The 12,441-nt window shown below is 31.0% G+C and overlaps 1 protein-coding gene across 4 annotated transcripts in view; it reads right to left on the bottom strand.

The window, feature by feature from the left end:
• Window positions 1-12,441, bottom strand: part of CD36 (CD36 molecule) — a 76,100-nt gene that overhangs the window by 18,229 nt on the left and 45,430 nt on the right. For all 4 annotated transcript variants that reach the window (XM_016159616.2, XM_016159618.2, XM_016159615.2 and 1 more), the window contains one exon: window positions 3,346-3,506. In XM_016159616.2, the coding sequence (XP_016015102.2) occupies window positions 3,346-3,506 (161 nt within the window). The remainder of the gene's footprint in view (window positions 1-3,345; window positions 3,507-12,441) is intronic.

Below are 12,441 nucleotides of genomic sequence, written 5' to 3'. Positions count from 1 at the left end.
TGAAATAGTGCAGAAAGTAGTATGCTCTGTGTAAGATAAGAAAGAACATGGTGTTAGATTACATTAGTTATCTTTAATTCTCATTAAAGTATTGAAAATATGGAAAAGGCAGGGCTGTACTTTTTAGGTATGTGGAGAAGGGTGATTGTTATGAAGAAAAATCTTTTATGAGTATAAGATATTGAGATGAAGTATACTTCATTCATTACACTATCATGTATTTGAATGTCTACTATGTGAGGTAAATAGACAACTTAGATAAAGACTAAAAAAAAATAAGACTAAATATTTTTTAAAAAGCACCTTTTGCTCAGATATGATAAAAATGTAAATCTGTGAAGGGTAGGGATTACGAGCATTTTGTTCCCCAAGCAGTGCCTGATGCATGGTGAATTCTCAATAAGTATTTTTTGGAATGAATAAATCAATTGATGGCTTGTTTTGTGAAAAGAGAATTCCAAGTAAGCTAGAAAAATATTTTATTTTTAATATCCTTTCATCAAAGTTTAATTATTTATTCTTCTTGGAGTATTGAAGACACATAAAGAATTACAAAAATCTGAAATAGCACCCGACAGTCTATTATTAGTCAATTACTATTTTCTCTCAGGAAATTTTATTTTAAAATTCAATTATACATTATTAATATTTAAAATTGAAATACTTTAATTTTCAGGAACATTTATGTATATGCAAAATAATTGAAATAATAACAAAAAAAACCTGACCTAACTTCTAGAGCTTACATAAATTGTACTTACAACATTGTACCAGTAGATGGCACTCATTGAGAAAAATCTTTTATACCAAGGCCTATCTTTAGAATGTACTTTTAAAAAGACAACATAATCACTCAATTTTTTTTGTTTAAAAATTAGAATGTATACATGTTTTGAAAAGTGGTGGTTAATAAAGTCAAAGGAAGAAATTTGCCTTAAATTTTTCCTCAAGACTGCATTCTTTATATTTCTTCCAAAATGAAGTAACAACAACAACAAAAGTCATGTTGGATTTGAGAATATTTTAAAGAAATTACCAAGTCTTCAAGGAGATTGTAGAGATGGTGTGGGTTAGAATATATGTAATTAAGATCTCAATCCAGGAAATTTATTCTCTGACCCATGTCATACCTTGTTAATCAAAATTTCATAGAAGTCACTTGAGCAACTATTGACCCAATAAGCCTATGGTTCTACTTGAGAAAGGCTATTCCTTCACTACCAATTTTAACTGGATTCAGAGGATAATTGATGGGGGGGAAGATGGTTCACCTCAACACATGGAAGACACTTAAGCTATTAACTTTTTCTGAAAGGTGGTTTTCCCGCTATTTAAGGCATCCTTAGCAGACACTAATAACTCAATTTTAGTGATATCGTGAGTCAACCCCTACCTGATCAGAAATCCATCATTATATAACATTGTTATATAACTAGGAATTTTAACATTGTTATATGAATAGGAGTTTACTGTTTATAAACTAGCTGCAAATTCAACTGCTCCAACTCTTCCTTTACTGCCTGTCCAAATAAATCAAATATATCTAACTTACCCTTCTATCATCCCTTAGAGATAAAGGTTAAAGCCTCTAAGAATAAACTATATATTAACTATCACCTATCAAAGCAGGACTAGAACTAGACTTACTATTATGTACCTGTTTCCACACATTATAAGTACTATCCTGAAAGTAAAAACATAACCTCCCCACAAACACAAAATTAAATAGAAAACATGAAGTTTTCAAATGCTGACAACTATTCTCTTTCTTCACATGTATTCAGTTCAGTCAGGTTATGATTTTTAAACAATCATGCTGAGATAATCTTTAGGTCACATGTGAATTTTAGATTTTCATATGTATACATCATAGCTACAACATTTTTTTGGAACAAGATATTCATATAGGTTTTTGATAGTAACACAAAAGTGTAAGACTATGAAAAATAAAAATATTTTCCAAAGTAAGATTTTTTTTTTTTTAATAACAGTGAAACCCAGAGTTGTGAATAGTCATAGATAAACACCTAGAGACAGGAGACTTGGGGATAATTGGTAGGACACAACAGGCACCAAGGTCCTCTGCAGCTTATAAATCATGTCCCATGTCAAGAGGCACTACCCTCACAACTATCATTATTTCATTATATTTTTTCAATGTAAGTTATCAATCTAAAAACCTATTAGTTTTAATGCATGGAGATAATTATAGATTATCTAAAACAGATTATACAACTATAAATTAAAAGAAATCATTAAAATATACTTTGTGGTAAAAATTTATCATGATGTATAGTTGTAATTATTCTTGAGGGAAAATCACATATTTGTATAACAAATAATACAGAACATAATTATATTCCCATATAGATATAATAAATGGTTAAGGTTAGTGTTTTTAGCATCTCAACACCCCCACCGCTCCCTTTTTTTTATTTTGATGGTTGGAGAAAAGACATAGTTTATAACTTAAATAGGAAAAAATGTATACAAAAATCTAGGTGTTACCAGTTCCTAAGTCTATGTAAACATGAACAAATCATATCATATCCCTTTGTGTCAGTTTTTTTTTTAATTACAAAAAGAAAAGTTCTGGCTAATCATTTCTATCTAGTTATAATAGTCCAACATTCTATTCAAAAGTATGTTAAACTATTAGGGAATGTAGGATAAAGGTGTAGCATTTCCAGTCTCATTACCGAAAAATATATAATAGTGAAACTAATGAATAAATAGAAACACTTGTATGACCTGGAAATTAGTTTGAATAGAAATCTTTGGCAGGTAGCTGTAGTTATATAAAATTGGTTTAATGCTATGGTTCTCAAATTTGAGTGTGTATTGTAATCACCCAGAATGTTTGTAAAACTTATTTCTGGGCTCCAATGCAAGAGTCTCTGATTAATTTAGTCTAGGGTGGGGTCTGTGAATTTGCATTTCTACCAAGTTCCCAGGTGATGCCAATGCTGCTAGTCCAGGTATCACACTTTGAGAACCATTACAGTAACATATACATTCAATTTTATGATTTTAAAATATTTTAGTTTTAAAAATTCTGATAGATTTTTTTTCTATTCAGCATGCATATATCAGAATTGTTGAGAATATGTCTCACAAGTATAAAACACTTGTAACTTCTTAAATGTATTTAATGCTGGTCAATTTATAATAAATTCTGTATTTCTTATAATCATAATATCCTTAGATTAGGATTCTATATAGGCAGAAACAAAATATTTCAATGTCTATTATTGGCAAGATAATACAACAGCATTTGTCAAGTGGAAACTTTTTCAAAATATTTGGTCAAGGAAAGAGTGCACTTATTTGAGGGGCCTCACTCACCTGTACGTGTAAGGACCTCTTTGCTTAACTTTAATAGTGCTGCTGTTAATTATCACTTCCTGTGGATTTTGCACATCAAAGATCCAAAACTGTCTGTAAACTGCTGTGCCTGTTTTAACCCAATTTTTAAAGGCAGTTGTACCTTCTTCAAGAACAACTTCCTATAAAAAAGAAAACAAGTTTGGGTTATTTCTTTAGAGTAAATATAGGTACTTCTGGGAGTTTATAACCATGAAAAGACCATGTGCAAGTTCCTTGTACTTGAAACCCTTATAACGTTCCCAGATACTTGCAACAGAAATGTTTCGACAAATTATTATAGCATCCTCCTTAGTTAACCTTTTACAACAAAAATCAGTGTATTATACTGCACACACTTCTGTTGATCTTAAGGCCAACTACTGGAAAGCTTTAGAGTGACCTTATGGCAATACTGGAACAATTAGTAACATGATTTATTAAGTGAATTTTATTAAAGCTGTTATAAAGAATTCTTATCAGGTAGAACATTAATTTTTCTTCTGCCCTCTGTGAGTTGGACTGCTGAGACAAAATAGAAAAACTGAGAGAAAAATCTAGTGGTATGGGAAGCTTTTTCCGTTTCTTCAAAAGTTGGGCACTTCAGGGAATGATCACTCAATGCTTATTAAATTATTAAAACAAACATTTCTAGATAAAAAAGATAAATATGCCTTGGCCCCTTTAAAATCCTGCTCAATATGGCTTCCTTAACTCAATATACTAGGACCTCAAGATAATAATGCTAAGCGAAATAAGCCAGACAGAAAAAGTTGAAAATCACATGATATCACTTATATGTGAGATATAAACCTAAAAGCAACAAATAAACAGGACAAACAAACAGAGACTCAGGGACATAGACAATGGACTGGTGGTTACCAGAGGGTAGGAGGGAAGAGGTAGACGAGGTAAAGGGAGCCAAATATAGGGAGCAAGGGAGAGGGCGAAGTGGGTAAAGGGGATCAAATATATTGTAGCTGAAGGAAACTGGACTTCGGGTGGCAGTCACACAATAGAATATATAGATGTCAATTTATAATGTACACCTGAAAATTATATAATTGTATTAACGAATGTTACCCCAATAAACTTAATTTATGTATATCTATAATATATATATTATAGATATATATAAATATATATTATATATATACTTGTAGCGACCCAATAGTACATGTTTCCAAAAATTATAACAGTCTACTTCATTATAATTAGGTTACTATGTTTTAAATAAAAGGATGAAATAAGGAAGTTGCCGTAGTAATCTTTTCAATGACAGAATCAGAAAAACCTATATTAGAAATCTGTTCCCTTGCTTTAGGAGTTGTTGGACTGAATGGAAAGTTACCAAACTGCTCACAATTTTATTATCCCTAAAATAAAGGAGTTATTGATGTTCTCCCAGATTCCTTCCATGGCTTTCACTCTCTGTCGCAGGCAGTATTTCTAATTACGTACCTTGGGAAGAATGCCCAACCAGGACAGAAAGCTCCAAGTTACCTTAGTGTGTTAGAGGAAGAGAAATAAAACAATTTCACAGAAAATGAGACTAAAGAGACCCATGAATACTGGAACAATCTGATCTATTTGCTACCTTCACCTAGAAGTATCAATTCATAGAATGATGGATCAGGAAAGGATAGTGAACATTGTTATCACATTTTCTACTAGAGCAGACTGAGGCTTCGAGAAACCAGGTGGCTGGCCCAAAGATAACCTAGGCAAACAGTAGGAGACTCACGATGAGAGCCCTAGCCTCTGACCCTTAAACTAGTCCTCTTATACCATGCTGTTACTTTTTTTTTCTTTCTGTCACCTCTGTACTTAGTTGGTAAAAGTCAAATTGCATTTCATATCTTCAAGAAACTTTACTTATTGCTTAAAGCAGAGAATAAGAGAATTCCTTAGAGAAGAACAGGGCTCCAATCTAAAATGCAATTACAAAATCCTGTGCTGTTGCAATCCATTTACACTGGGTACACAGAAGTTACTAAAGTGATAGTAGACTCTATTACTTTTACAACCAATTGTTCTCTAAAAACTTTTTATTTCTTCCCAAAAAATTTGATCTCCATACTAATAAGCCCAATGTTAAAACAAAATTACATATAGATGAAGTATTATGGCTATTCTTCTAAATGTAAAGGTATTTAATGAGGGTGTTGAAGCTGAAATCTACATAAACGTTGAAAACTATATTAACTTACCCATTTCAAGAGACATTATGAGGGGAAAACACACATGAACCCATAAACATACACATTTACTCTTTCACTCTAAGAACCTTAAGGATGAATGCAATATCAACTATCATGTACTTCTCAAGGCACATATTTTATTTCAGTTCTTAATGAAAGGAAATCAATAAATACTTATAGAATTGAAAAGGGACTGTGATGAAATGTAATATATGACAATATAGTAGCAGATAATAAATCAGGTATTTTCACTACAGTCTTGTGTAATTTTCATAACATCATGATTTGTTCAGCCACAAAGAGAAAAATATTGAAGCAGTCTAAATAAGAATGCATTTCTTCTCTTCCTAACATTACTACATATATTAGAAAACTGTATAGCTTGAGTACCAAGACTAAATTTCACACAACTTCCTCTTTTAAAATAAGCTAAAGAGTTTAGTCCTTGTGAATTTAAAAGGCCTTGACTTTAAAGTGGATTTGGACTATCAAGCCTATTTTGCAAATCTTTCACGAATTTGAAGCACAAAGCTAATAAATATGTGCACAGAAAAAGTAATATAAAATCCTCTCACTTGGCTGATGTGTACATCAGTATCTGTTCCTGACTTTAAGTATATAGACTATCCAGCCCTAGGAATAGCTGGATCCCAACCTGATGACTCTCGCATGGCATGGTTTCCAGCTGGGTTTGAAAGCCTTTGACCTTGAAACTTGTATTCTGTTACATTAATTTGAAAGCAGATATTTGGGACAGTAATATTTTCTATCTCGTCACATGCTCACTTGATTATTACTGGTGCGGGAAACAGTACTCATCTATATGACTGACACTTTAGTGAAATTATTAAAATGCACTTGAGATCTTCCAATGTGTAGAGTATGTAGGGTACAAATATATAAAGTATATTGTCCCATTTCTTAAGGATATTATGAAATACTAAGAGAGAATCATGTATAACAGGTTTTAATCTCTGACTTAGAATCTCTTATCCTACCCCTGTCTTCTTCCCTCAGAGCACAGAGTAAAGTGTTTTAAAATGAATCTAAGATGATATGAGTTTGATCCCCAGTTTGGTCACATACTAACCATTTAAACTTGAGCAGGTTATTTAATTTCTTTATACCTCAGTTTCCTCATCTGTAAAATGGGGACAATAATAATATTAGGTCGAATTATTCAAAATTAGTATTTTTTAAAGTCAACATAAGTTGAATATAGTTTAATTAAATATTTATTCTTATAATTTGTTATCAGATTAATAAATATGAGCACTTAGAACTGTATTCACACATAGGAAGCATTCAAGAAACATGTTAACTATTATTACTAAATAAATTCTATCCCCTTTTTAGAGGGAGAACGCTAATATTATTTACTCCCAGATTGCCTTAACTGCTTAATTTCAATTATTTAATACTTAAACCAGTCATGTGGCAATAACTCATGTAATATTATGTGACACTTCTTTTTCTGCTACTTAGTTACTTTTATATTTATTCTCACTCCAGTAAAATCAAAACTTTCTTAAAAAAAATATAGAGAAAATAATCTTTATATTCCCTTCTTACCACTACAATTTGTTTTGTTTAGGGCCATTTACAAGCAAATTTCCCATATTCAAAAATATTTCTCATTTTTGTTTGCATTATGTATGTGTGTGTGTGTGTATATGGGTGCACACATACACATTCACTAAGAGTAAGAGAACGAATTAGAATATTAGTGACAGTGGTGCTGAGAGTCAATAAATGGTTTTAGAAACCAAGAGTTGGTTCTTCAAAAAGATAAACAAAACTGATAAACCCTTAACCGTACTCATCTAGAAAAAGAAGAGGACTCAAATAAATAAAATCAGAAATGAAAGAGGAGAAATAACTACAGACTCCACAGAAATGCAAAGTATCATAAGAAAATACTATGAGCAATTATATGGCAACAAATTGGACAATCTGGAAGAAATGGGTACATTCCTAGAAACATACACTCTCCCAAGACTGAGTCAGGAAGAAATAGAAAACCTGAACCGACCAATTACCGCCAACTAAATGAAATCAGTAATCAAAAACCTCCTAAAAAACAGAAGTCCTGGACCAGATGGCTTCATGGGTAAATTTTACCAATCATTCAAAGAAGAATTAACACATATTCTCAAATTATTCCAAAAAAATTTAAGAGAGGAAGTCTCCCTAACTTCTTTTATGATGTCACCATTACCTTGATTACAAAAGCAGACAAAGATATTACAAAAAAAGAACTATAGAACAATATCTCTTATGAACATCAATGCAAAAATCTTCAACATAAATATTAGTAAACCGAATTCAGCAATGCATTAAAAATATCATACACCATGATCAAGTTGGAGTTATTCCTGGGATACAAGGTTGGTACAATTGCCACAGATCAATTGATATGATACACCACATTAACAAATCTAAGGAGAAAAATCATATGATCATATCAATTGATGCAGAAAAAACATTCGACGAAATCCAACATCTATTTATAATAAAAACTCTCAGCAAAGTGGGAATAGAGGAAACATACCTCAACATAATAAAGGCCATATATGGCAAAACTACAGCTAACATCATACTCAATGGGGAAAGGCTAAAAGTGTTTTCCTTAGGATAAGGAACGATACAAGGATGCCCACTTTCACTATTCCTGTTCAACATTGTATCAGAAGTCTTAGCCACAGCAATAAGACAAGGAAGAGAAATAAAAGGTATCTGAATTTTAATGGAAGAAGTAAAACTCTTGTTAATTGCAGATGACATGATGCTATATAGAGAGAACCCTAAAGATTCCACCAGAAAACTGTTAGAACTGATTAATGAATTCAGTAAAGTATCAAGGTACAAAATTAATATTCACAAGTCAGTGGCATTTTTATACACCAATGATGAACTTTCAGAAAGAGAAATTAAGAAAACAATCCTATTATAATTACAACAAAAAAATTAAAATACTTGGAAATCAAATTAACCAAGGAGGTAAAAGACCTATTCTCAGAAAATTATAGGTCATTGAAAAAAGAAATTGAAGAAGATACAAATAAATGGAAGCATATACCGTACTCATGGGTAGGAAGAATCAACATCATTAAAATGGCAATATTAGATTCAATGCAATCCCTATCAAAATACCAATGGCACTTTTCAGAGATTTAGAATAAATAATCCTAAAATTTATATGGAACTATAAAGACCATAAATAGCCATGACAATATTGAAAAAGAAGAATAAAGCTAGAGGTATCACACTACCTAATATCAAACTATATGATAGGACTACAGTAATCAAAACATCATGGTACTGGCATAAAAACAGATACATTGATCAATAGGACAGAATAGAGAGCTGAGAAATAAATCCAGACCTATATGCTCACTTAATATATGATAAAGGAGACAAAAATATGCAATTGGGGTAAAGATATCTCTTCAATAAATGGTGTTGGGAAAATTGGACAGACACATGCGAGAAAAAGAAACTGGACCAACTTCTTACACCATATACTAGAATAGACTCAAAATGGATTAAAGACTTAAATGTAAGACCCCAAACCATAAAACTTCTAGAAGAAAACATAGGTAGTAATCTCTCTGATATTACTACTAATAATTTATTTTTGGACATATCTCCTCTAGCAAGGAAAACAAAAGAAAAAATAAAGAAATTGGACTATATCAAACTAAAAAAATTTTGCACAGCAAAGGAAACCATCAACAAAGTGAAAAGACAACCGACTGAATGGGAGAAGATATTCACTTATGATACATCTGATAAGAGGTTAATATTCAAAATATATGAAGAATTCATATAACTCAACAACAACAAAAAAGCAAACAATCCAATTTAAAAATGGGCAGAAGAACTAGATAGATATTTCTCCAAAGGAGAAATACAGATGGCCAATAGACATATGAAAAAGCGCTCAAGGTCACTAAATCATCAGAGAAATGCAAACTAAAACCACAATGATATATTACCTCACACCTGTCAGAATGGCTATCATCAATAAATCAAAAAACAAATGTTGGTGAGGATATGGAGAAAAGGGAACAATCATATACTGTTGGTGGGGTTGCAATTGGTACAGTCGCAATGGAAAACCGTCTGAAGGTTTCTCAAAAATTAAAAATTGTTATACCGTTTGACCCAGCAATTGCACTTATGGGTATTAATCCAAAGAAAACCAAAACAATAATTCATAAAGATCTATGCATCCCAATATTCATGGCAGCACAATTTACAATAGCCAAGATATGGAAGCAACCTAAATGCCCATCAACAGATGACTGGATAAAGAAATTATGGTTCACATACGAAAATGAATATTACTCAGCCCTTAAAGAAAATTAAATCCTACCATTCTCAATGACGTGGATGGACCTAGAGATTATTATGCTGAGTAAAATAAGTCAGACAGAGAAAGATAAATACCATAGAATTTCACTTATATACAGAATCTAAGGAACAAAAAGAACAAACTAATCAAAAACAGACTTACCAATATAGAAGACAATCTGGGATGTCCAGAGGGGAGGGGTATTAGGGGACTGGGAGAAAGGGATTAAGGACTAAAAAAGTACAAATTAGTAGTCAATAGATGGTCACGGGGATGAGGAGCACTGCATAGGGAATGCAGTGAGCGTTTGTAATGGCAAGGTGGAGAGCCAGAGATGAGAAAGTGCAATCAGGGGAATCATTTCATAAACTGTATAACTGTCTAACCAATGTACTGTATACTTGAAACTAATAATAAAATAAAAATTTTTAAAATGGCTTTAGTGCCAGATTATCAAGTCATCAGTGAAATAAAACCCACAATAAAATTTAGTGAAACAGATTGGATTTAATATGTTTCTGAAACCTAGGAAATTAGCCTCCAAGAATTTATGTGAGAATCTAAAATGGGAGATTTTGTATTTGGCATGAAAAGTAGATTGTGTTGATATTAAATTGGGAGAGAGGAAGATAATTATATATGTTTACCCATTATTTCTTGAAAAATTGTTTTAAAGTGATTTTACTATTGTAGTTAAAAATGCAAGTAATTCTAGGGTCTAATCCATTTTTTACTGCTATTTTAATTTAAAATTTGTTTTGGATGTTTCATGTTCTCTTATATAGTTATTAAAATAAAAATTCTACCTTCTTTAACAACTAATACTTCAGGCATTTTGAGCTTTTTATATACTACAAAAAATATACAAACTATTTTACCATATCTGAAAAAACTATAAACAAATGTTATGAATTTAATATAGATATAAATTACATTATTAAAATACAGACTATTGGTTCAAAAGGTTTTTTAGTTATTTTAATATATAATTATTATTTCAATTTACTTTATATGAAAGAATTTCTTACAAGAATGATCCTATTAAAGGATCATTCTTTTCAAAAATGGGAGAAGAAAAGGATAATATAATTAAAAGATGATATAATTGAACATTAGTCTTTTTAAAAAAAGGTAAAAAAAATGTTTAATTCTCTTCTTGGTGTCCTATAGTTAATATCATAGGGAAATTAAATTAAAATTCATCTTAAATTACCTATGTTATGCAATACTCACTATGCATTTATCAGATGATATTAACAAAGTTGAGTGATAAATTATCTTGTGTAAATAGTGGCGGATCTTTGACCTTTTTTCAAAATGCTTTGATAGTTTCCACATTTGTGGCAGCTTTTACTATCGACTTTTAGTCTATCCAAAAAGATTGCATAGACCTGTTGACTCCACACAAACCTATTAGAAACCATAGCCTCAAATACCGGTAACAAAGTTTTCAGTTATAATCCATGAAATGTATGAACTCCCTAGAAAACATCCCTTAGAAATAAAGTGTGAAATTTTATCATATATATATATAATAATATATATACATCTATGTATATATATACATACATACATATATATGTATACATACATATATACATATACATATATACACATATGTATATATAGTATACATATATGTATGTACGTATATATACATATATGTATATATATGTGTGTATATATGTATGTATATATACATATATGTATATGTGTATATATACATATATTTATAGTATATATATAGTATATACGATATATAGTATATATATATATATATGTGTATATATATGTAGTGTCTGGGCTACTTACAAACACTCTGGAAAGCAAAGACACTGTTTAGTTTTATCAGTAATCAATAAAGTAATGATAAAATCTATCTGAACTCTGACTTTTGAAATACATACTGATGTTCATATCAAACCATTTATAAAACCTCTGCGTTTTATTCTCTTAAGGTATACATCTCTATTAGTAACTCAATTGCACACTTTGAAGCTTATACTCCACTCTCCTAGTTTAGTCCCTCTATCCAAACTGCTATATTATCGCATCACCCATCAGTTCTTTCTATTCACTGTACCACACTAGACCAGAGAGTCTTTTGTTGTATAATGTGCAAAAATCTTTCTAAAGGAGAGTCATAAATTCTCCTTGAAAGTGACAATTTCCTACATAGTTTTTCCTTGTTTTCTTCTTTTTGGTCTGCTTACTTCCCAATATTTTCCATTGTAGATAAAGCACCAGACTGTATTATCTACTTTCGGCCTTCAGATTGTCTAGGTTTAGAAATTAACTACTCCTCCTTTTGGTGGGGTGAGTTAGGAAGATGATATAATGCCTTGTAATTATAAAATATATAAAATAATAGTATCATCTCATAGATATTTATGAAGATTATTATACTTTATCATAAATATGATACATGAAGCTCTTGGTAGCCCTAAATAAATGCTAACCATTTGATGATATCAGTCTCCAATGGCGGGTTTTGTTACATTTTACACACCTACTCGAAAA

This window comes from Rousettus aegyptiacus, unplaced genomic scaffold, assembly GCF_014176215.1.
Source record: "Rousettus aegyptiacus isolate mRouAeg1 unplaced genomic scaffold, mRouAeg1.p scaffold_m13_p_13, whole genome shotgun sequence".
NCBI classification, from domain to species: domain Eukaryota; kingdom Metazoa; phylum Chordata; class Mammalia; order Chiroptera; family Pteropodidae; genus Rousettus; species Rousettus aegyptiacus.
Note: the sequence above shows the minus strand (reverse complement) of the source record. Positions and strands in the feature narration are given on the sequence as shown.